This window comes from Mytilus trossulus, chromosome 12 (assembly GCF_036588685.1).
Source record: "Mytilus trossulus isolate FHL-02 chromosome 12, PNRI_Mtr1.1.1.hap1, whole genome shotgun sequence".
Lineage (NCBI taxonomy): Eukaryota > Metazoa > Mollusca > Bivalvia > Mytilida > Mytilidae > Mytilus > Mytilus trossulus.
The window spans coordinates 48029794-48057072 of record NC_086384.1 but is presented as its reverse complement, the minus strand read 5'-3'; the positions used below and the strand labels follow the sequence as shown (position 1 = coordinate 48057072).

The 27279-nt window shown below is 32.0% G+C and overlaps 2 protein-coding genes across 5 annotated transcripts in view; one reads left to right on the top strand and one right to left on the bottom strand.

Moving 5' to 3' along the window:
• Positions 1–1546, bottom strand: part of LOC134692727 (ventricular zone-expressed PH domain-containing protein homolog 1-like) — a 29553-nt gene extending 28007 nt beyond the window's left edge. For both annotated transcript variants that reach the window (XM_063553230.1, XM_063553231.1), the window contains exon 1: positions 1446–1546. The gene's annotated coding sequence lies outside the window, so the exon portion shown is untranslated. The remainder of the gene's footprint in view (positions 1–1445) is intronic.
• Positions 1547–1596: 50 nt separating this feature from the next.
• LOC134692726 (uncharacterized) overlaps positions 1597–27279 on the top strand; it is a 45986-nt gene continuing 20303 nt past the window's right edge. Inside the window, exons 1-10 of one of the 3 annotated variants that reach the window (XM_063553227.1) lie at positions 1597–1689; positions 4512–4596; positions 7707–7857; positions 10159–10401; positions 20340–21501; positions 22475–22641; positions 23382–23541; positions 24941–25097; positions 25853–25954; positions 26696–26827. In XM_063553227.1, coding sequence (XP_063409297.1) covers positions 4531–4596; positions 7707–7857; positions 10159–10401; positions 20340–21501; positions 22475–22641; positions 23382–23541; positions 24941–25097; positions 25853–25954; positions 26696–26827 — 2340 coding nt within the window. In that variant the 5' untranslated portion in view covers positions 1597–1689; positions 4512–4530. Of the gene's footprint in view, positions 1690–2007; positions 2093–4511; positions 4597–7706; positions 7858–10158; positions 10402–20339; positions 21502–22474; positions 22642–23381; positions 23542–24940; positions 25098–25852; positions 25955–26695; positions 26828–27279 lie in introns of those variants that run through there. The other 2 variants (XM_063553228.1, XM_063553229.1) reach the window with 2 other exon arrangements.

Sequence of the window (27279 nt, the reverse complement as noted above, 5' to 3'; positions counted from 1 at the left end):
GTGTCTCATACATGTAAGTCATTTTTTGGCTGGATATTGATTGTTGTTTGTATGTATATGAATATTGTGTGAATGCCTTGTTTCAATCAATATGTGACACTATAATAAACAATTTTATTCTATTCTTATTCTTATGCCAAGTTAAATTTCTGTCAAAAATTTATCCACTTCCATATATAACAAATTTGTCAAAACACACTGAGATCAAAGAAGCCAAGCTGCGAAAATAATTTCCCTTTCATGCCTCACAAGTTGTACATCAGCATTTTTACCCATCCAAGCTGACTATTTTATTTGAGAAAAATGTTATTTTCATTATTAATCCCTCAAAGACAATTCATATAACAATCAGTAATATCAAAGATTTCAAATTACCCGTACCTATAATCAACAATCAAAATTCAATCAACAGTAATTAAAAGTAATTATGAAATAAAGTGTAACAATGCAGCCACGAATTTTATTTAATTAATATTCTGTATTCAGCTTTTAATAGATAAACACAATTTTTTAATATAAATATGCATTTCTTTCATTAACAGGTTGGGAACAAACCCTCTCTATGGTGATTATACCTGTATAGAGGGATAAACCTTCTATGGAGGGATAAAATTATCCCTCTTTAGAGGGGTATTTTTGTTTAGACTGGATTTAAATCAAAACAGGGCAGAATGGCATTCTCTACTTATTATGGCAGTAACCTGCAACAGTTTATGCACCAATTGATGTACTTAGTTTAATATGCACATGCCCAGTTTGATGCTTATCTGACTAAATATAAAATCTATTGTTCACCATGATTGAAAGCTGTGATGATCAAGTAAATTCTACTCACTTATGCCTCACTGAACAGAATTTCTATTGTTAGATTTAACATGAAATTTAAAGGTCAACTATTCCTTTTGATGTTGATCAGGTGTTCAGATAGGTATACAATAGATTTCAAGTTTTGTCACTTTAGCAGAAAACGGGTTATCCCAATTTTTAGTAATGTGCATATTTTGATGCACCTACTGCTAGAGATTATAGCCAATATAATTAGAAAATGCCATTCTGCCCTAATTTGCTTTAAATCCAGTGCAAACACAAATACCCCTCTATAGAGGGATAATTTTATCCCTCTTGAGAAGGTTTATCCCTCTATACAGGTATAATCACCATCCAGGGGGTTTGTTCCCAACCTGATTAATGTAACATATACATATCATTAGTATGAATAGGGCGAACGAACTCAGGGCGAATGGAACACCAGGGCGAACAAACTCAGTGCGAACGAACCTAGGGCGAACATGTAATCAGGGCGAACGATCCCGATACCCATGCAACATATAAAATTATCTATTTGTAAGCTCATGGGCAGTTTCTGTGTACAAGATAACTTCCACTGAATACATTGTCATGCAGTATTTGGACATTTGGCATTACTTAAATCTGCAAAAATTCACCTATAATATTAATCCTCATTAGGATGTACAATATACACTGTTAATTGAGTTGTAAATGACAATTTACTTAGGATGGTTCATTGCTGACAAGACAACTTCCTGTAAACAAAGAAACTAATCGCAAATCGAAGTCGGTCTTGTGTGCCATCCGCATATCTAAAACGAAAACGAAAGTAGGAATCGCAGAAGTTCAGAACGGTCAGCTGGAAAGCAAGTTAAATCATGGCAGTCACTTTTATGTCAAGTTTGTATTATTTATACTTTTTTACCTTTATTTATGATGTTAAAATGGAACAATAGAACTGTAAAATATTCTACCTTTTTTTTACCAAATTAACAATTTCAAGATTAATATATAGGTCAAATAGAGAAAGTGGTTTTCAGGAAGTCTTTCAGCATTGAATGTGTCACCATTTGTATCAAAAGCCAATGAGAAAGTAAGTCTATAAACAGCTTAAGAGGAATTAGTAGATATATAGTTCTTCAATAGAAAAGAATTTTAATTGGATGTACATAACTGAACTCATCTGAACTGTGTTCTTTAAAAACAAAAGTGAAACTTTTATGTCTAAAAATAAGCCATTGTTTGTCATGAAAATTTCCAAGGATGGAGACATCTCTTGATCCAGTAAGACATACAGGTATTAGTAAGTACTCTTTTGGTAAAATGATTTAAAACGGACATATAATGAAGCTAAATGTATTTACATTAGAAACAGTGCATTATATACAACTTAATTTATGTTTTACATGCATGAGGGGGGATAGGCAGGGCCTGATCCGGAAATCCCGGGCTTAAAAAAATGAAATCCTGAGGTCCCGAATTTAAATAAAGTGTATCCCGACGTCTTGAAATCCGAAAAAAAAGAATTCCCAGATCCCCAAAGTGTAAATCCCGAAATCCTGAGCTTAAAAAACACCCGATCCCGGAGTCCCGATAAAGGTCCTATCCCCCTCATGCATGCATTGGCAGATTCAGAAGTTTTCATAAGAGGGGAAGCTCTCTCACTGGCTAAAAGGGGAAGCACTCACTAGCTAAGAGGGGGCCAAGATCCAGTCATGTTTCAGTGATTACTTATATAATTTGCAATTTTTTTCCGACAAAAGAGGGGGAATCCCCCTTTAAGTACACCTCTGTTTAATATATATTGTTGTAAATATATTCTATATTTTATATAAATGTTTAAGTATAACCAAGGCCAGTACCCTCTCTTTCTTTGCCAGTGGTTACTCATCTTGATAGGTTAGGGGAACTTAAGCTGTTATCTTTCATATGAATATATGTAAATGCAACACAGATTCAAATTAAGTTCTACATATTAAATGAACATTCAGTATAATTCAGCAATAGCAATAATCACATAAGTTCATGATAAAAAATATAACAGCATGTCTATTATCAATCCAATAGATAAAATGTATAACTGTCTTAAACAAATGTCTAAATCCAAGTCTATAACACAAGTGTCCCTTAATGCATGGTCAACTAATATATATCGTTTTTTCATTATTGAATTTACATAACATTAACTCTCAATATATTTACTTTACATAATAATGCTAGTTTATTTATTTTTCCAAATATAAAGTCTTGTGACAGAACCTAAATTATCTTAAAAAGTAAGAAGTCCCATTTGTATATAAAACTTCTTTAATCGGTAAATCCTTAATTCTCATTTGTCATTTAACCCTCAGTGGATTACATGATAATTTGCTTTACACTTATTATATCTAAAATTTTGAAGATTTAAAAAAAAAATGACCGAGTAAATTAATTCTTAACCTATAGTGTTAAATATCTAACTAATACTGAATTATAACAATTCTTAGATTTTTACATATTAACATTCTGACATCTAAATTATACTGGTTGTAGAAGCTCGTAACACACTATTAAATATTCTGGTTTATTTTCATTTACTTTAGGTTACTGTTATAAAAAAAAATACCTGACGAGGGTTTCTTTAGTGTCTTTCTTTAAAATTGAGGAACTTTATAATTCAAAGTTTTTCAAATTAGTGAGGCATAAATTATGGTGGCTCATATGCACACCAAACTGCTACAGTCCAAATAATTATGACTTCCAGAGGCTATTTAGGCATTTTTGCCGAGAAATCTGCACAAAAAAACGTAAATACATTGTATTAAAAAACTGAAAAAAATATCAGTCATATATTCAAACTTTGGACGCATTTTCCTAGAACTGTCTTTCTTTGAAACTTGTTAACTTCCCCATATTTCTTTTACCAAGAAATAAAAACTGGGGATGTGGGAACCACTTAATATACAGACTTATATATCTCCCAATTAATACAAAACTCCCGGGGTTGTATTTCCTATTATGATTTCCTTGATAAAGGGTTGCTGCTCACAAGGATGCTTTAAAACCAAGTGTGCCAAAAGGTGAAGTTGAAATCATCCCTTCATATATTTTACAGATGCCATTACAAGCATGACAAGTTTGTTGACGGTTACGGAATATCCATTTCACAGATGATATCAGATATATGTTCTAATGATGTAAACACAATCCTGTTCCCTTTCCAAGAATTTGACCTGCTGAATTATACTATTTACTAGGTTGTATTAACATGAGTGACACAACAGGTGCTACATGTGGAGCAGGATCTGCTTACCCTTCCAGAGCACCTGAGATCACCCCCAGTTTTTTGTTGGGTTCGTGTTGCTTAGTCTTTAGTTTTCTATGTTGTTTCTTGTGTGCTATTATTTGTCTGTTTGTCTTTCTTTTTTAACCATGGCATGGTCAGTTTATTTTCCATCTATGAGTTTGAATCTATAAGTCCCTCTGGTATCTTTTGCTCCTCTTTTTAAGCTGCCAACAGGTCATGTTGGATTTTGAAACCGTGAAGTTTTTGACATTCCACTCATCATCAGTTCTGGGTTTCATATGCATGTCTTAAGTTTTTAACCCAATTCTTAAATAGGTATCAGATACCTGCCAACCAACATGACCACTGTATACATTGTCCTTTGTTTATTATAAATTAAATTAAAAATAGTATTAATCATAAGTTATTATATATATGATTTTATTCATTTTTGTAGATACTTGAAATTTTGACAGATGGCAAATCGAGAACTAACAAAGCTATGGTTGTCTCATAAGGAAGGGAATATTCTAGTCATCAAGGTAATTTTTTTAAAAGGCAGTTGAATTTTAGGGCTACATTTTTTTATGACCACACAGATGCAGATATCCAGTTGAAATTAATCAGAACAAATTAAACTCTTTAATATTATAGAAGGTACTTGCAGAGACATGTATACTAAAATGGACTGATTTGTTCATTTTGCTGTTGTAGAATAGTGATAAATATATTGTATCTGAATCTTGGCCAACGTAAACTGGGGGTTTTCATTATGAAAATTTTGAATATCTGGCTGCATAAATAAGTTGGTCGTAAAGCGGAACAACCATTTTTGTGTATTACTGCGTTTGCGCTAAAGGTAGATATATTGTGATTATACTGGTTGACGATAATAGGTCGTTTTATTAGAATTATATAAACTAGTACACATTTTTATTTGGTGGCCAGCTGAAGAACGCATCTGGGTGCTGGATTTTCTCACTGTATTGAAGACCCATTAGTGGCCTTTGGCTGTTTTCTGCTCTTTGGAAGGGTTGTTGTCTCTTTGACACATTCCCAAATTCCCTTCTCAAATTTATGTATTCATAATTTGATGTAAAAACAAAATCCACAGAAAGACAAAAGATTGATCTGTTAAATTTTTTTATTTCCACATAAACTGTTTTATACAATATTTTGAAGAAAGAACACAAAAGGGAAGTAACTGTTATATAAAACAAAGATACACTATTTACATTTAAGTTTGCTGAATAATTTTCTCTAAACAAGTGAGGTATCTTGTTAGCTGCAGATTCCCTAATATTTTAACTTTCTGGAAAAAAGTTAAAATATCCAAGATTTTATTTTTTAGCTCACCTGGCCCAAATGGCCAAGTGAGCTTTTCTCATCACTTGGCGTCCGTCGTCTGTCGTCGTCTGTCGTCGTCGTCGTTGTCCGTCGTCGTTAACTTTTACAAAAATCTTCTCCTCTGAAACCACTGGGATAAATCAAACCAAACTTGGCCACAATCATCATTGGGGTATCTAGTTTAAAAAATGTGTGGCGTGACCCAGTCAACCAACCAAGATGGCCGCCACGGCTAAAAATAGAACATAGGGGTAAAATGCAGTTTTTGGCTTATAACTCAAAAACCAAAGCATTTAGAGCAAATCTGACAAGGGGTAAAAATGTTTATCAGATCAAGATCTATCTGCCCTGAAATTTTCAGATGAATCGGTCAGTCGGTTGTTGGGTTGCTGCCCCTGAATTGGTAATTTTGAAGAAATTTTGCTGTTTTTGGTTAATATCTTGAATATTATTATAGTTAGAGATAAACTGTAAACAGCAATAATGTTCAGCAAAGTAAGATCTACAAATAAGTCAACATGACCAAAATGGTCAGTTGACCCGTTTAGGAGTTATTGCCCTTTATAGTCAAATTTTAACCATTTTTCGTTAATTAAAGTAATCTTTTACAAAAATCTTCTCCTCTGAAACTACTTGGCCAAATTAATCCAAACTTGGCCACAATCATCTTTGGGGTATCTAGTTTAAAAAATGTGTGGCGTGACCTGGCCATTCAACCAAGACGGCCGCCACGGCTAAAAATAGAACATAGGGGTAAAATGCAGTTTTTGGCTTATAACTCAAAAACCAAAGCATTTTGAGGAAATCTGACATGGGATAAAAATGTTTATCAGGTCAAGATCTATCTGCCCTAAAATTTTCAGATGAATCGGTCAATCGGTTGTTGGGTTGCTGCCCCTGAATTGGTAATTTTGAGGAAATTTTGCTGTTTTTGGTTATTATCTTGAATATTATTATAGATAGAGATAAACTGTAAACAGCAATAATGTTCAGCAAAGTAAGATCTACAAATAAGTCAACATGACCAAAATGGTCAGTTGACCCGTTTAGGAGTTATTGCCCTTTATAGTCAATTTTTAACCATTTTTCGTAAATTAAAGTAATCTTTTACAAAAATCTTCTCCTCTGAAACTACTTGGCCAAATTAATCCAAACTTGGCAACAATCATCTTTGGGGTATCTTGTTTAAAAAATGTGTGGCGTGATCTGGTCAACCAACCAAGATGGCCGCCACCGCTAAAAATAGAACATAGGGGTAAAATGCAGTTTTTGGCTTATAACTCAAAAACCAAAGCATTTTGAGGAAATCTGACATGGGGTAAAAATGTTTATCAGGTCAAGAACTATCTGCCCTGAAATTTTCAGATGAATCGGTCAATGGGTTGTTGGGTTGCTGCCCCTGAATTGGTAATTTTGAGGAAATTTTGCTGTTTTTGGTTATTATCTTGAATATTATTATAGATAGAGATAAATTATAAACAGCAATAATGTTCAGCAAAGTAAGATCTACAAATAAGTCAACATGACCAAAATGTTCAGTTGACCCCTTTAGGAGTTATTGCCCTTTATAGTCAATCTTTAACCATTTTTCATAAATCTTAGTAATCTTTTACAAAATCTCCACTGAAACTACTAGGCCACAATCATCTTTGGGGTATCTAGTTTGAAAAATGTGTCCGATGACCTGGCCATTCAACCAAGATGGCCGCCACGGCTAAAAATAGAACATAGGGGTAAAATGCAGTTTTTTGCTTATAACCATGAAACCAAAGCATCTAGAGCAAATCTGACAAGAAGTTAAATTGTTAATCAAGTCAATATCTATCTGCCCTGAATTTTTCAGATGAATTGGACAACTGGTTGTTGGGTTGCTGCCCTCCAATTGGTAATTTTTAAAGAAATTTTGCCGTTTTTGGTTATCTTGAATACTATTATAGATAGCGATAAACTGTAAACAGCAATAATTTTCAGCAAAGTAAGATCTACAAATAAGTCAACATGACCTAAATGGTCAATTGACCCCTTAAGGAGTTATTGCCCTTTATAGTCAATTTTTAACAATTTTCATTAATTTGGTAAATTTATGTAAATTTTTACCAAATATAGTTCTCTGTTACTAATGGGCAAAGTTCATGATAGATATAATTGTAAGAAGCAAAATCGTTCAGTAAAGTAAGAACTTCAAACACATCACCATCACCAAAATACAATTTTGTCATGAATCCATTTGTGTCCTTTGTTTAATATGCACATAGACCAAGGTGAGCGACACAGGCTCTTTAGAGCCTCTAGTTATATTTTTCAGGACATCCCTCAAAAAGTTACTGATGAAACGCTTCACAATTACATAGAAGTAATTTCAAAAGTTGATGTTGATCATCTTTATTTCCATTCACCAACAAATGGTGAAAAGCTCAAACAAGTAGCTCTTGTGCACCTTAAGGAAAAGATCGCTGGTTTGTATTCCTATATTTTAAAGTTTAAGCCATTTAAATTTAAGAAATGAATTAAAAAAAATGAATGTTCACCACAGAAATTTCAAAATTGCAAATGAATGATTTTAAATATTCAGCTAACCAGGATATTTCAAATTTAATGTTTTGAACATTTGACTTGTATATATTGCATTAAGCTAATAAGGGCATACAATACAGTTTTGATCCTGTATTTACAAGTTCGTGAAAATTTGCATATAGGCTATTTTTAACCTGATTAAATCAATTATGTAATAAAAAATATACCTTCATGTGCTACTTTTTGTGTAAAATGTGGTCGAAATTTTGTATATTTTCTCAAAATTCAGATTTGTGAGGTGGTCAGGAAAGCAGATTAAAAATGTTAATATAGAGATAGCAACCATTTGTTATACCAGGCCTTACTTTACAGTATGGGTTTTGCTCATTGTTGAAGATGGTTCAGTGACCTGTATTTGATTATATCCTTGTCCTTTGGCACTAATTCGATAGTTGTCTCATTGGCATTATACCTTAACTCCTTATTTTTTTTTAGTGATTATTAGACGTACCTCGTATATCAAATTCTGTTAGCATTGTTTGCTTGCAGTAAATTCTGAAACCACCTTTAATAAAAATAGTTTTCACATTTATGTCTGTTATTCAACATTGGTATTAGATAAGATGAACACAATTGTTTCTTATTCTAGAAAGACAAAGTCATTTATGTGTTAAAGACCCATTGGTGGACACGTAGTATTTTCTGCTCTTTGGTTGGGTGTCATTTTGTTTATTTTCTTTGGTTACATCTTTTGACATCAGACTCGGACTTCTCTTGAACTGAATTTTAATGTGCGTATTGTTATGCGTTTATTTTTCTACATTGGTTAGAGGTATAGGGGGAGGGTTGAGATCTCACAAACATGTTTAACCCCGCCGCATTTTTGCGCCTGTCCCAAGTCAGGAGCCTCTGGCCTTTGTTAGTCTTGTATTATTTTTATATTAGTTTCTTGTGTACAATTTGGAAATTAGTATGGCGTTCATTATCACTGAACTAGTATATATTTGTTTAGGGGCCAGCTGAAGGATGCCTCCGGGTGCGGGAATTTCTCGCTACATTGAAGACCTGTTGGTGACCTTCTGCTGTTGTTTTTTATTTGGTCGGGTTGTTGTCTCTTTGACACATTCCCCATTTCCATTCTCAATTTTATTATTGTTGTCTAATTGACACATTTCCCATTTCCATTCTAAATTTTATTTGAAGCAGATTGAGTATTAGTAATTATAAACTGAGAATTGAAAAAGACGTCATGACTGCAGGTTAACCTCTATGGATGAACTGGAGAATACACAAAAATGTGAAAGACTTTGTAACTATTGCAATTTGAATGTGATTGAGGATGAGCTCCATTTTGTATTGGAATGTCAGTTATATGCAACACCGAAAAAAAGTTTTACTTGATAGTTGATAGTCTTTAATACCCAAAATGAGAATACTAAATTTACAGAATTTATTCATTATGATTATTTACAATTTTTCAGTATTAGATTACATGGGTTAGTTCCACATTTCTTGCTTTCATATCCCCTTTCTTTGCATCTACCTCTTAATGTCACACCATTTTACATCCTTATTTCTTCTAATATCCCAACACCCTGAATGTCTGAACTTTTATGCTCCATATGCATGACCATGACATTGTTAAAAATATCTGGGACCTACAAAAGTGTTTCAGACAAAAGATAATGACTTATTTCAATATATATTATATATTAATACTGTGGATTCATTGTTATTCATTGGATACCAATTTAAGGTGATTTTGTGGCTTAAGTTGAACTACTAAATTAAATGTTCAACAAATTTATGAAAAATTATCTGTAGACTTGTATGCCAATTTCTACAAAACTCCAAAATTAAATATAAGCAAACATGCAAGTTTTCCATAATCCAAGATAAATTGCAATTGGTACCCTTGAAAATAAATGGATCCACAGTAAGGGACGACATCAAAAGTTCAATGTAGGATAAACAACTTAATTCACAGAGTTTTTTCACTGACCATCCTACCCCCTTCTTAACTTAATTTGGGAAAAATTGATTTACCAATAGGGATAAATGTAAAAATCGATTTAAGATATACAAAACTTGCAGAATTTTAACACACACCCCCACCACCCCAAACTATTTGATTAGAGTTTTTTTTATCCTACATCGATCTTTTGATGTCATCCTTAATAGAAATCTTACTTCATGTAATTTGTTATCTAAGTTTTATCTCTAAATGAACTTCACCTTTTCAGATATCAGTTCTGTTAAAGAGAAAGCCAAAAAGAAACCAATAGAAGGACAAGTAGTTCATATAGATTTACTGAAAAATCCTAGTGGTATAATTGTATTTGATATACCAAGGGAGGCTACTGATGATGAGATAGAGCTATATTTTGATCGTTCTCAAGTTGCTGGTGTAGGGGCAGAAGTAAAAAGCTGTAAATTACACAAGAAAGTACAGATAGCAGTGTTATTTTATAAGTCTTTGGATTCAGGTAAATTGTGTCTGATTAAAACTTTTATTTACATGTGTAGAAGAATTTGATGACTTTATTGTATTCCAACCTACTATACATTCCTAAGTTCCTTATTTGAAAATGAAAATTCAGGAAAAATTAAAAAAAAATTCTGTATTGTCATTGTTTCTAAGATTAGATAGACACTAAAATATTAAAGAAAATTCATTTAAGGGAATCCATTCTTAAACTCTGTAATATGACAAATAGTATATGATTTGGTTTCAGTGGATTGTTGTCTAATTGGCAATCATAAAACTAATTATTTTCTTAATTCTTATATAAAATTTTATACCTAAGCTTTTAACAGGAAAAAACAATGTCATTGACCAAAAATACAGGTCAATTTTGGGTTTTGACAGTTTTGAATATTACTTTTTGAAGAGAAAACACCCTTTTGTAACATTATTTTGTATCTTAAAACCAGGGGGCAATTTAAAAAAAAATCAGCATGACCAAAATTAAGGTTACACTTCTTAAAATGCTTTATGATATTGTACTGAGTTAAATCTGTTCTTCCTATTTTATAATTAAAAGTAAGGAATTGTATATTTCAATATTCAATTCCTTAATATTAGCTAGTTTGTGTATTTGTTTGATTATTAAGGTATATATAATTAAAACCTTCACACAGTCCCCAAATTGAAAAGGTAAAGACAACTACTGTTGAAATAAAACCAACATAAAACTAGAGGGGCTGCCAGCATTCATTTAATTGAAAGTTGTTAAATTTATAAAACTGGTTATAGATGGCAAGATGAAATACAATTTGAGGTGTATATATTTTCTACATAAAAGTGTTCTATTACTTTTTATTAGGAATGAAAAAAAAATCAACAGAAAGTAACTTTTTGGTATAAACATTTCAATCAGTTTTAACAAAAAAGAACATTTTAAAAGCTAGATAGTTTTACATCAGTATGACAAATAGTATTTATTTTTTTTTGTCTTTTTTATATATTTTGCACTTATGTGTATCACACAATTTTTTTAAAAACTAATAAACTAAAGAACAAAAAGAGGGATTGAAAATTAAATTAGATTTCATTTAAATTTTTACAAATGAATACAGTAAAATCCATGAATACCAGGTTCACAATTTATTCTCAATCAAACTTTAAATTATATTTTTGATTTTTAGTGTCCTATTTGGTCCGAGAACACAATTAATTTGTAGTGCATTTCTTTTAGAACATAAATGAAAATTAAAAAAATCCCACCTGCGCTTTCTCATTGAAATTTTTACAGTGTGTTGTACTACTTTTGGGACAAATTATAGAAAACTTCATCGCCTCTAACTCAAAATATGGACAATTTTGTGTTTAGGGTGTCTTGAAATCTTTTGACAGCTTCCGAAGTGCTAATTTTTTACCTTTTTCAGCTGGACCAAATCACTACTTTCCTGTAAAATTTTGGACCCAAATTTTTTTACAGTGTAATTTCACCCCCCTACTTACAATTTCAGGCATTAAACATGGAGAAATAAATTTGGAAGGGGTATAAAAATTATTGGCAAGTAACCCACTGTTAACACTAGGGACTATATTCGTGAACAACGGAAATCAAGGGACGACAATTGTGGTCTCGGACCTATTTGGGTCAAATTTGTCCTCATTGAGGTCCCTCAAGGGTCCCTTACAATTTTTTTATTCACGTTGGTTCTTTTATGATATGCCAAATCAAACCATGTACATGTATTTAGATTTTGGATATTACACCAAAATCAATTAAAGTTTTAATTTCAAATTTTCTAATTCTGTCACCAATTGCAAGGTTCAGAGCATGCACTGTTAGATAAGTCGAAGCTTAAACTCGTATGTACAGGAAACATGGCACAAGGGGGTCAGTCTATCACTAGGCTTAATGTTCTGATGATGTCAAATCAGTTATAATTCTAATATATAATCATCAATCAAAAGTAAAAAGTATAAAATCTAAATATCAAATCAAAAGTAAAACTATTTCTTATTACCATAAAAAATATAATTAAAATGCCAACACTACTAAATTATAACATGAACTTAATTTCAAGTTACAGTTCCGACACACTGACTGCTTTCTCAAATATAACAATGCTATTTATACTACATGTAAAACCAAAAATAAATCATTATAAATGTGTACTCTCATTAGCAAAAATAGACTTTAATTTACAAAGCCTTATCCTATAATGTCTTGATTAAATCTAAAAGTTTCTTAGTGACATGCTAGTTACAGTAAATATTTCAGAACAAAATACTTTAATCAAACAGTACCATTTCCAGTACTTAGCTTTTTCAACAAAAATAAGTAAAAAGTCACAGCAAGTTTTTGATGCCATATCATATATATATAATCTTTCTTTCCTTCTGTATTTATGGTCTGTGAGTTTAATTAAATTTGTGAAATTTATGAGTAACTCATAATTAACACTCTGTAAAAATCATTTTGTACAGGATATTTGATCCAAAGCAAGTCACAAATAAAAAAGTGGATGATCCTTCTGTAGTAATCGCTAGATTGTTTGGCTCTGACATTCCCACGTCTTTAATAAAGAGGGTGGCTAGTGGATCACCAGTGTTGTTCAGTATTTGTAGTGAATGAGTGTTACAGTCAGCCACGATAACATTGTCCTTAGGTGTGTTAACTAATGAAGATGGAGAGAATAATTTTTCACTGTGAACTGTAGAATGTCCTCTGTCATATTTACTAGCCACAAAAATATTGCCATTATTGGTGCTGGTTATAGATGTTATAGAAGTGAATATTGCTTGTCTTTTTTCATCTGTGTCATACTTTGCCAGATATTTTTTTTTACCATCTTTATTCATAACAATAATAGTAGCACTAGTATCACTAACAATGACCCTGCCATCTTTGTTTACATGCACCTTTGTTGGACAACCTTTTACATATGCATTGTAATTAAAATTTGTAACCACTTTAGATCCAGCCTTGATTTCTAGCAGGTATGATTTCAATGAAGCTAGTAAGATGTCATTTTTTTTAGTAACAGCTAAATCAGTTATCGTCATTGCAAAACTTTCTATGATGTTAAATTGATTTCCCAAAATGCTTAATTTCTGAAGAGACATTTGTGGTGTCTTTTGATAACTGGCTTTCTGCAGAGTACCTATCCAGAATAAATTGTCATTGGAAACTGCAAGACATTCTATACTTTGTCCAGGAATGTCATATTTCTTCAAATCATGAATTTTAACTTGGATCGGTTTGATTTTGAAAATGTGATGTTTTTTGGATGTATGTAAATAAACTTTACATTTGTCACACATCAATACAACACATTCTTTACACTTCCATTTAACTTTTGGTTCATTACATCCCATGCATGTGACAGGAATTTGTGCTGGATAGACAGGTTGTTCATGATCAGAGCTAACAGGACACTGGGCTTGGTTTGATGATGGTGATGATCCCATTATCTGAAAATAAACAAATTAAAATTATTCATGAAAAGCTTTAAATTGACTATATAGTTATAGATTATCCTTGGTCAGCTCAATGAGGTTGATTTTCTGGCTAAAGCCGGTACTGTAAAAGTGAGAGATTAGCAATTGAGTTGAGATGAACAATGATATTCTGTTTATATTGCCTATGAAGACTATGTCAATTTCATGTGAATTTCATTGACAACACCACTTGTTCTCTTAGTTTCTGTTGATAATTTTTCATATCACTTGACTCCGCTGAGAAAGGAAATTATAGATTATAATGGAAATTGTATTTCATGTGCTTTGTTTCTAGATCCCTTAGCTAAATAGTTTGCCTGGTGAAATCTAAAATGAAGCAGCTTGATACATGTGAACACGAACTAGCCAACATATAAAAAAGAAAATGTGGTATTATTGCCAATGAGACAGCTCTCCACAAGAGACCAAATGACACAGAAATCAATTACTATAGGTCACTGTACAGCCTACGTAACAATGAGCAAAGTACATACCAGGTAGTCAGCTATAAAAGACCATGAAATGACAATGTAAAAAAAATCAAATGAGAAAACTATAAACAGCCTGATTTATATACAAAAACTAAATGAAAAACAAATATGTAACACATAAACAAATGACAACCACTGAATAAAATGCTCCTGACTTGGGACTGGCACATACATAAAGAATTTTTTTTTGGGGGGTGGGGGGGGGGGGGGTTGTTAACATGTAAGTGGGTTCTCAACCCGCCCCTAACCTGAGACAGTGATGTAACATTACAATATAAGAATGAACTACTATAAAAATCAGTTAAAAAAGGCTTAACTCATCAGATGGATAAAAATACAAATACACAAATACAAGTGGACATGGCTGGGTACTTGTACATCCCAACAACAAAAAGACACTAAATACAGATATCTGTGAGTACTCACAATTTTTATCAGATTTTTATCAGAATTCTAAAATTATTTCATTTAAATTTTGCAGATGTTTTATTAAACAGTCAAATTAATACAATAAATAAATTTTAAAGATTGCTTTGAATAGAATGACTTACTCTACATTTCAAAGATTTATCACATGTAGTGAGAAAACTCCATTTTCAAAGTATCCAGCAATTCTTTCCTCCATAAGTATTTTGAAGATTACCTATAATGGCTGTCACTACAGAATGATACTTTATGGTACATACTTTAATTATGCATGTAATTATGTTTCTTACAATTTGAAGTTATATGTTATAAATAAGTTTAAAATACTTCGTACTTGTAGTCAATACAAGTTTGGAAAAGCTGAAAAAAGAATATTAATTATTGATACTCTTCCTGTATTTTAAACACTCCTTTTTAGCTCACCTGGCCCGAAGGGCCAAGTGAGCTTTTCTCATCACTTGGCGTCCGTCGTCCGTCGTCGTCCGTCGTCGTCCGTCGTCGTCCGTCGTCGTCCGTCGTCGTTAACTTTTACAAAAATCTTCTCCTCTGAAACTACTGGGCCAAATCAAACCAAACTTGCACAATCATCATTGGGGTATCTAGTTTAAAAAATGTGTGGCGTGACCCGGTCAACCAACCAAGATGGCCGCCACGGCTAAAAATAGAACATAGGGGTAAAATGCAGTTTTTGGCTTAAAACTCAAAAATCAAAGCATTTAGAGCAAATCTGACATGGGGTAAAAATGTTTATCAGGTCAAGATCTATCTGCCCTGAAATTTTCAGATGAATCGGTCAATCGGTTGTTGGGTTGCTGCCCCTGAATTGGTAATTTTGAAGAAATTTTGCTGTTTTTGGTTATTATCTTGAATATTATTATAGTTAGAGATAAACTGTAAACAGCAATAATGTTCAGCAAAGTAATATCTACAAATAAGTCAACATGACCAAAATGGTCAGTTGACCCGTTTAGGAGTTATTGCCCTTTATAGTCAATTTTTAACCATTTTTCGTTAATTAAAGTAATCTTTTACAAAAATCTTCTCCTCTGAAACTACTTGGCCAAATTAATCCAAACTTGGCCACAATCATCTTTGGGGTATCTAGTTTAAAAAATGTGTGGCGTGACCTGGTCAACCAACCAAGATGGCCGCCATGGCTAAAAATTGAACAAAGGGGTAAAATGCAGTTTTTGGCTTATAACTCAAAAACCAAAGCATTTTGAGGAAATCTGACATGGGATAAAAATGTTTATCAGGTCAAGATCTATCTGCCCTAAAATTTTCAGATGAATCGGTCAATCGGTTGTTGGGTTGCTGCCCCTGAATTGGTAATTTTGAGGAAATTTTGCTGTTTTTGGTTATTATCTTGAATATTATTATAGATAGAGATAAACTGTAAACAGCAATAATGTTCAGCAATGTAAGATCTACAAATAAGTCAACATGACCAAAATGGTCAGTTGACCCGTTTAGGAGTTATTGCCCTTTATAGTCAATTTTTAACCATTTTTCGTAAATTAAAGTAATCTTTTACAAAAATCTTCTCCTCTGAAACTACTTGGCCAAATTAATCCAAACTTGGCCACAATCATCTTTGGGGTATCTAGTTTAAAAAATGTGTGGCGTGACCTGGTCAACCAACCAAGATGGCCGCCACCGCTAAAAATAGAACATAGGGGTAAAATGCAGTTTTTGGCTTATAACTCAAAAACCAAAGCATTTTGAGGAAATCTGACATGGATAAAAATGTTTATCAGGTCAAGAACTATCTGCCCTGAAATTTTGAGATGAATCGGTCAATCGGTTGTTGGGTTGCTGCCCCTGAATTGGTAATTTTGAGGAAATTTTGCTGTTTTTGGTTATTATCTTGAATATTATTATAGATAGAGATAAATTGTAAACAGCAATAATGTTCAGCAAAGTAAGATCTACAAATAAGTCAACATGACCAAAATGGTCAGTTGACCCCTTTAGGAGTAATTGCCCTTTATAGTCAATCTTTAACCATTTTTCATAAATCTAAGTAATCTTTTACAAAATCTCCACTGAAACTACTAGGCCACAATCATCTTTGGGGTATCTAGTTTGAAAAATGTGTCCGATGACCTGGCCATTCAACCAAGATGGCCGCCACGGCTAAAAATAGAACATAGGGGTAAAATGCAGTTTTTTGCTTATAACTATGAAACCAAAGCATCTAGAGCAAATCTGACAAGAAGTTAAATTGTTAATCAAGTCAATATCTATCTGCCCTGAATTTTTCAGATGAATAGACTACTGGTTGTTGGGTTGCTGCCGTCCAATTGGTAATTTTTAAAGAAATTTTGCCGTTTTTGGTTATCTTGAATACTATTATAGATAGCGATAAACTGTAAACAGCAATAATGTTCAGCAAAGTAAGATCTACAAATAAGTCAACATGACCTAAATGGTCAATTGACCCCTTAAGGAGTTATTGCCCTTTATAGTCAATTTTTAACAATTTTCATTAATTTGGTAAATTTATGTAAATTTTTACCAAATATAGTTCTCTGTTACTAATGGGCAAAGTTCATGATAGATATAATTGTAAGAAGCAAAATCGTTCAGTAAAGTAAGAACTTCAAACACATCACCATCACCAAAATACAATTTTGTCATGAATCCATTTGTGTCCTTTGTTTAATATGCACATAGACCAAGGTGAGCGACACAGGCTCTTTAGAGCCTCTAGTTGTTTATTTAAATGATTTTCACATTCAGTTACATCGGCTTCTGTTTGTAAAAGGCTATTTTGTTCACATTAGATATTTAGCTACATATTATATTTTTTATAACTGTTAGTTGAGAAATTTAACGATTTAGTTTTATTAGAACAAACAATAATTTGAATATATTGAACATGATTGAGACATTCAGGCACACTTATATACAGGGATCCATTGATAACTGGAAAGAGATTTTTCACATCTTTGGCAGGGTTATATAAAGTAAATTCTTTAAATAGTTATATAAAGTAATCATGTTTTATAGTCATGTACATGGGAATACAGCACTCTCTCACTGCACAATTCTTTTCAAACAATAAGGTTTAAATCAGTAATGTAAAAAAAATGGCTGATCTATTATTTTTCAAAAGAGTTATTTCCCTTGAAAATATACATTATATGGAAAATAATGTATTTTTAGTGCTCTCCTAGCCTAAGGAGTAAGTTCAGTAAGGGCCATATTTGGTCCCAATTATAAAGTTCATAGTTACAAGATTATAAGTGTTTTAAGTTGACTTAAAGACACAGTGAGAAAGTTAACCAGAACTATTTTTGTCAAAGTTTAATTCTAACACGTTGATTTTTACTTCCCAAAAAGGTCAAGATAAGGGATATGGGTAAAATTTGACAAAATCAGCTGATTTTCAACCAAATTAAGGACCCAGAAACATAGAGCGCAGGCATCAACATGAGACATGTGAAATGTCTTAACAAACATTATTTTAAAAGATCTAGCTTTGTTGTCGACTATGTTTCCTGTTCAATAATCTATGGATTTTTACCCATTGTCCTTGATTTTTTCATGAAAAATCAATATGAGTACAATTTGTGACGTCGTAATGAAACACAGAAACATAAATTTTTCAATAAAATGGCTTATTTCCTAACTAGTCACTGTATTAGCTATAATTAATTGTGATATTGGTCAATAAATCTGAATTTGAATTTTACACTTAAAAAGGAAGACCTTACCTATACTCCTTTCTTATAGGATCATCATGAAATTTTATATCAACATATCATGAAGTAGTTTGTAAAGCTGTGCTAATCAACTTCTCTTTGGTTGGGTTGCTGTCAGTCATTAACATATATTACCTGTTACCATTTTCAATTTTAAGCAGTTTCTTGCCTAATTATTATTTCTTGTAGCATATTTAAGAAAAAAAATTTAAAAGATCAACAAGTGTTGGATATATATTACCATATAACTTAAAAGAAATGTGCATCTCCAATGGAAATTGGATTATAAAGTTGGACATTTGAATTCGTGGTTCACCAGTACTCACGAAACCCACGAAAATTGGTATCCAACGAATATTAATGAATCCACAGTAACTAATTTCACAAACTTCATTTGGGAAAAAAATGCATTTTCAAGGATATTTGACTTCGTGATTTCCTGAACTGAAGATACATTTTTAAGCCTACTGTGGATTCATTATTATTCGTTGAATACCAATTTTCGTGGATTTCGTGGGATCAGTGAAAACACGAAATTAAATATTCAACGAATGATAATTTTTCTATATGTTTGTATGCAGACTGCAGCAAAACCACGAAATTAAATATCCACGAATATGCAAGTTTTTCTTAATCCACGAAAATTGGTACCCACGAAAATAAATAAATCCACAGTATTATTAATATAGAAATTTTTAAATTCATAGAACATTTGAATTCATGGTTCACCTGTATCCACATAACTCTCAAAAAGTGGTGTTCAACGAGAAATAATGATTCCACAGTATGTTGCAGTTGTCTAAAGACCTAATAAATGCAAAATATAAAAAGGCAGCATCTTGGAAATAATCAGAATTTATTTATTTTTCCAACATATTAATTCTGTATTCTCTCATGAACTATACAATTGATGTTCTCAGTGATTGTTTCCTATATATATTATTCTGAAGAGGCCATTCTAAGTGGTGAAATATATTGTCACATTGAAAATTATTTCCTCTCTGTCATGTCTGTTAAACCAGGATGTTGTTTTCTTTTTATAGATTGGATTTATTTACATCTTTGGTACATGTATTTTATATCTTTATCGGTAAAGCTACATGTTGCCTGAAACATATAAATATCAATGACAACATCTCACAAGGCGGCTGTTTTTACTGGGTATTTTTTACTAAATTTAAGATGTTTGAAACCCTAATGCCAACATGTAGGACAAATTAAAAAACAAAAGGAGCCACAAATTGTTTTTTAAATGTGCTGACATCAACAACCTAACTTATGTTATATGAACATCTGAAATTCATTTCATAATGGTAGATTTTTAACACTTTTTGATTTTTAGTTTTTAAGGAGCCAAAATCTGGTCTTATCATACCATTTGTATGATAGTGAATGTTCCAATTGACTACCAGTTCATCTTTTTAAATGTGCTTCACATAAAAAAAACCTAACTTATGTTTTATGAACATCTGAAAGATTTCATAATGGTAGATTTTTAACACTTTTTTATTTTTATTTTCAAGGGGCCACAATTTGGTCTTCTCATACCTTTTAGATGGTAGTGAATGTTCCACTCGAATAAATCTTTTTAAATATAAAAACAATATCATTGACCATAATATATAAGTTGGATTTAAATTATGTAAGGAAGTAATCACTTGAAACGGAAGACAGAAGAAGGAAATTTTTGACCTAGTCAATTCTTTTTCTATATAATCAGCATAAAATTCAAATGAGTGTTCATTCCTGGTAAAGTAATAGATACTTTAAAGATTTACATCACCTCTATTTTCGACAAAAAATGTTCTAAAGTGTGCATTTTAGTATGACTATTTTCATTGTAGTTCTTGAAAACTTATTCAAAATTAGACACAAAATAAGAGGCAAAGATTTGACAGTTGAACCATACTACGATGCATTTCATGAAGAAGTTATAGAGGCACTGACAAAAATGGAAGCGGTTGATCCCTATTTGACTATGATAGAGAGAAAATCTGGATACGAATCCATGAATTTGAGAAAAATTGAAGAAAGTGTTGAAAAAAGGAAAGATAATGTTGGAAATAGAACAAGCAACAGTTCTATAAAAATTTTGTCAGCAGACATGACAGACTATGAAGATGACGAAGGTTATCAAATCCCAGTGGCCTCTGGAGGAGGTGATGAAAGGAAATATTTTGAAAAACAGAAACAAAAAAAGTTCACAGAAACTACACGATCAGAGCATATCTATTCAGAAATTAATGATGAGGATTTTCCTCCTATACCAGCAACCCCTCGACCTTCAGTAAAAAGGTCAGAGTTGGCCAATGAATACAAAGAAAAAATAAAAAATATGGACAAAGGCAAAATAATATTGTTAAAAATCAGAGGATTTAGCAAGGAGTGTACAGCATGTCAAATAGACTTGAATTCTGATAAAGATGAGATAACTTTTATTGGTTCACAAGATGTCGTGATGGCTGCAAAACTATACATGTATGAATGTTTAGAAGAATCAGTTGAAGAGACAAAATATGTTTCTAAAGGGTTTGCTGCCATATTGAAGGAAAACTCATCTTGGATAATAGAAACATTAAAAAAAGAGAAAGTTCATGCTTATTGTACTTTAAAGGATGCCAAAAAGGATGCCAATTTGCTCTGCTGTCAAGCATTTTCTAAACATTTGGCAGAGAAAGGGATAAAGACAATCATATCAAACTTAGAACAGGTTGAAATTCCTTACAATGAAGGACATTTTAAATATGTGAACTCAAAAGAGTGGACTGATTTAGTATCAAAGCTGAAAAATCAGAATAAAGTTGAAATTGAAATGATCAAGGATAATAAACTTATTGTAGTCACTGGGATAAAAGGCGACTTTCAGTCGGCTAAAGATTTGATAAAGAAAGAATTGAATAAACATACAGAAGCCAAATCAGAAAAGATTGAAATAAAGGGAAGTAAATCTGTGTGTTTTCATCATGGAATGCAGGACAAATTAGAAAAGATAAAGACTGATATAAGGTGAGATTGCTTAATGTTTTTCTTAAAGTCTTGTATGAAAATGTTACCAAAACCACAGATTGAATAACTAAAAAAACATTATTTTCATCAATACAAGAAAATAAATGAATCCACATTAAAACAAAGCAGATGACTTGGTATTATATTGGCAATTAGACAACTCTTCACAAGAGACCAAATGCATGGCACATAGATTAACAACTATATATCACTGAACAGCATTCCATAATAAGCAAAGTCTATACTGCATTATTAAGTCAGCTATAAAAGGCCCTGAAATCAAAAATGAAAACAATTCAAACAAACAAAGTTGAAAGGATTATAAAGTCGTATGTTTGTAAAGAAAAATGGTGATTCCAATCATATTACACATATGAACTAGTTTGGTGTGGATATGTTCCGGACCATATGAGTATTTGGACCATACACTTATGGTCATGACCATATGCCTATACTCATATGGTCCGACCATACGCGTATGGTTCTGACCATATGAGTATAATACTTGTTTGGTTATTAACGGGCCGGACCATATGAGTATTTGGACCATATAGGTATTTTTTTTCAAATTACATTTTAAATGTATCAATACAAAAACTATCTAAAAAAGCAATGATGGTTACATGAAATGGATTAATTTTATAATTCAAAGACTACATAAAAATTAAATATTGATGTCCTAGTTAGTTTTCATCGCTAATTACATTCTTGCATGTAGGCGTGAGGTTACAGTTATACTTCCACACGGCTTTTTTGCATTTACTGGTCCTTGTTGTGCACGATCCTCATTTACATCTTTTATTTGCAAATGAAAATACTCATATGGTCCGGAACAGATACAGTAGAATGTATTCTCATTGCTGAGACTGCAAATTAGTTTAGGATTGGTCCTTTCAATGTCTGTGATTTTTGTGTCTTTGAGTTGCTGTCTCATTGAGTCATGTAGTTTTGCACAAAATAAATTTCTTCACAGTAAAAGAAATGGTAATCTTCTTTACAAACATGATCCTCGGAAGCCGATGACAGTTATAGAACTGAAGGGAGATTCTGCTATTGTGGAAGATAAGAAAGCAGAGATTTCCCAGTTGGTAGCAGCCATTTGGCAAGGTCCAGTTGATATTCCAAAGATAAGTAATAAAGGTAAGATTTAATGTATGTTGAATATATTTTATCAGCCGTAGCTGAGGGGGCATTAAGTTTTACCCTTGCTTATCTGTACATCTGTATGTCCAAAAGTTGGTTACCATTTTCTAACTTTAGTTTGCCTCAACCCAATGTTATGAAACTGTGACACAATGCTTATTACCACAAAATACAGATCAGATTGAAATTTAACACTTTATCTGTTCTAGAGTTTTGCCCCTTTACAAATGGAAAAAATACTGATTTTTTTAGTTTCAGTTTTCTAGTTTAAGTTTGCCTAAACTACATTTTATGAAACTCATACATATAATACTAATTACCACAAAACTAAGATCAAGTAAAATTTGGGTAGCGTCACTTGTACCGTTCTTCAGTTATGTCCCTTTATAACTTTATATGATATGCAAGCGGGGCATAATCTGTGTCCCATAGACACATTCCCCATTTATATATTTTGAAGATCACCTAAGCAATACTCAGGGATGTGCTCAGGTTGATCATTATAAGACTATATATTCATTTCATTATTTTATTGTCACATATATCTTTATCAAAGGCGAAAAACACTAATCAGTCAAATTAAAACACTTTTCAAAGTCTGAGTTCTTACCAAATTGAAAGTAGCACGATTAAATACAGAGTTAATGTAATTATAAAATGTTGATTGCCACAAATCATTCTTAACCATATTTTTGTTGAGCCTGCAACTTTTGTTTATTATTTATGTGACTTTTCAGGGAATGATCCTGCCATAATGTCTAGGTCTTTGGACTCGAGTGGTGGGAGAAAGTTTTTGTCAACTTTTGAAGAGAAACACAAATGTGGAATTGAAGTAGAGAGGAAGAAAGATTCAACACATGATTTACATCCCGTAAAATCTTTGCCTGCAGTTCATGGGTAAGTTCATAGAACAGATGTATAGGTAATAATATACTAAAGATCAAGAATTCTTAGATCAGTAAAATAATTATGTATGGCAAAAAAAAAAAACATAATTAACTTTTTATCAGTGCCTGAGGTGATGATTTTATTACCTGACTGGTTTCCGTCCTATATAAACATTCTTCAGAGGCAGAATAATGAATTGATAGTGCCACACTTTTTTTTTAAGTTATCCTTTACCAAATATAATACAATTACTGTCTTTTGATTAGGTAAATGTGTGGTTTAATTGACTTTTGAAAAACTGATATTCACCGAGGCCAAAAGTCAATGAAACCACATGTTTATGGAAACAAAAGACATTAAATGTTTTATTCCATATTCTGACAAAAATGTATGTAATGGAAAATATTTACCAAAACCAATTGTACATCAAACGTTTTTTTAACCAAAATTATACACGTGAACGCACATAACGTTTTTCACGTGAATATACTTTTCCTCAGGTGATTATGCTTATTTATTCAAAATCTCAGTAATATACAAAAACCTACTAAAGTTTTAGAAATATGGAATAATATAAGTTATTCTTTCCCAACATGTACACTGTTACATAAGGGCCTACACTGTTATATAAGGGCCTTATTTAAATTATCATACTTGGTAGTCATGCTGTCTTGATGTTTTGGTTGATGATTTGTAGAAATACCAAATCTTTTAAATTCAGAGCATTTTTTAGCCAGTATCTTCATTCAGCTGATTTTAAATGGTTTGTAAACATTAAACTCAGTGATATGGGATAAATCAGGTTACGTCAAAAACACACAATTAGCAGCACCTGGTGATGATTCTTAGTCTGACTGGTTTTGGAAGCTACATAAAGCTTCTTTATTATAGGCAGAAAGATTGATTATTCTTTAATGCGCTTTTTCTTTTAAGTGTTCCCTTACAGTCATACCACAGCTATATTTTCCATGCCTCTGTAGAGGCATTATATATTTTGGTCTGTGAGTCTGTTTGTTTGTCCATTCACCTGTTTGTTTGTCCATTCACCTGTTTCTGTTTGTTTGTCCATTCACCTGTTTGTTTGTCCATTCACCTGTTTGTTTGTCCATCTGTCTTACTTCATGTTAGAGTATTTGGTCCTTGAGGCTAAATTTTTGGTCATGGTAATTTTTGATGAAGTTGAAGTCCATACAACTAGAAACTGAGTACAACTGTTCCCTATAATATGATTTTCCTAATCTTAATGCCAAAACAGAGGTTTGACCCCAATTTCAAGGTAAACGGAAAGGTAGAAAATGATAGTGTGAATGGGAATCATCTGTGTACTATGGAAACATTATTGTTATATTTTAATATCATAACGTAACTATACAGTATGTCCATGAGTTATTTTATTTTTTCACCAAAGAGCTGAGAAACCTGATTTACAAAGAAGAAATATTACTCCAGACTTTGGTGGCGCAAGACCTAAACAACCACAACAAGATGGTCATAGCAACTTTAGTACTTATCGCATTGACCAGCTGGAAATCATTCTCAAACAAGGAAACATTGTTCATGAAAGAGTGAGTAAAGAGTTATTAATTTATATAAGCATTACCATTGCCACAATAGTAGATCAGTTGAATAATCAAAATGTTCAAGGCTTGAAAGAGTGGAACATGTTGGTGGTTTTTTTTTTATAAGTAACAAAAATTTATCTTTTACTTTTTCTGTTATTTTCTGAATACATTGTACCTTAAATTTTATGACAAAAGAAAAAGAACATAAGTTTCTCTAGTGCTTAAAATATCCAATAGGATTTTTAAAATTTGGCAGCTGTGGTTTAAAAGTTTATTTTGTTCTCTTATTTTAGTTTTTAGGGGGTACCAATTTCCTGGATTGAGTTAAAACAGTACTATTGCTGATATTTGATTTTTTAGTTTTGCATACAAACTTATGGAATATTTTGACTTTGTTGAACATTTAACATTGTCATTCACCTTCATCTATGAAATCCACAAATATTGGTATGCCACGAAAGAATGAAGAATACGCTACAGACTATTTGTTGATCACAATAATTCAGGGTTTGAATGGGGTTAAATGATTAAAGAATAATGCCCTTAAAAAATGAAGATGAGGAAATAATGGGCAAAAAATATGAAAATTAGAGAAAAAAGGGGTTAATTTTTTGAAGATTAGAGAAAATAGGTGTTTATTTTTTGAAGATTAGAGAAAAAAAGGGGTGAAAATTGAATGTTTACAGAATAACAGACCCCCCCCCCCCTTCAGACCCTCAATATTTAGATACTTTCATATATGTTTTTTTATTTATTAGTCTGGTGTTCTGGTGAATGTTGTGGCAGCAGGACACGACAATTTTAATAAGAGCAGAATAACACAGGCTTTTATGAAAAAATGTGGTGCGGAGTTTGAACAGGTAATTATACTTGATTTGAATTAAAACTGAACTTCAATATTATAAAAAAGAAGATGTGGTTGATTGCCAATGAGAAAACTTTCCACAAGAGACCAATTGACACAGAAATTAGCAACTATGGGTCTCTTTATGACCTTCAACAATGAGCAAAGCCCATACTGCAGTCATCTTTAAAAGGACCAGACATGACACATGTTTAGTTTGAATACAGTCAACATGATTTAATTTTTAAATACTTAAGGTGGTACATAACACTACAGGGAGATAACTCTATAAAATTCTTCTGAAAAAAATCCTGATTTATTCATATTAAATATTTCAAAATGAGAGTTAAAACTATTGCATTTACAACTCTGTCTTATTTTTCACAATAATGAAAATCTCGCAATATTTTCTGAATTTATAGTATGCAGGACAGCATGCATCCAAATTTATTTTAAAGGGTTAAAAGAACGTATAGATATTATGACAGTGGAAGCACTTCATACTACCAACATTGTTACAACCCTAAAGAATTACAAAAAGAAGCATTCAATTCTTATAGTTACATTTTTATGCTGCCGTGAAATTGCTAGATATTATACAAGTTTTGCCGTTTGTTTGCTATGTGTTTTTGTGACTTGAGCTAGTACTGACATGAAAATTGCAATGTGTTATTTAAAATCTCTGGTGATTTTTTTCAGCAAATCAAAACAACAGATTCTAATGGATTTTACATGTAATGTAACTTTTTCATTGTAGAAATATTTTCAAGCAAGAAGAGGACAAGAAACCACTGAAACCAGTACTGTAATATTTACTGAAAAGTCACCTGGACTAGCGTGTAAAGAAGTCTGCCATCTTGAAATACCAAAATGGACTGGTGACAAATCGGTAATGATATTTTGTTATCCACCTTTATTCTGCATATCCTAAAAATACATGAAATATTTTATCCCAAAGAAAAAGACGATTGAGTTATTTTCACTGTTCATGTTACTCTTTCAATGCCATTCAAGGTACTTTTGTCTCACCTTTGATAAATTTATGGTATGATCGAGGGCTGTCTAAACTTTTTTTATAAAGCTTTTATATTTCAGAAGATAGGAAACCTAGATGCTTCAAACCTATTGTCCATTGTCCTTGACCTCATTTTCATTGTTCAAAATCAACATGTACTTAAAAAGAAATTGTCATGTGAAGTTCTCATTTAGTATGAGTACAATGTTAACTTAATTTGGTGTATGGGTTCATTTCAATTTAGCAAGTTTTCATCATGTCCATAGTTCATTGGTCAATACAATGTATTATTATTTTGTATTTTTTTTTCCAAGTTCTATAAGCAA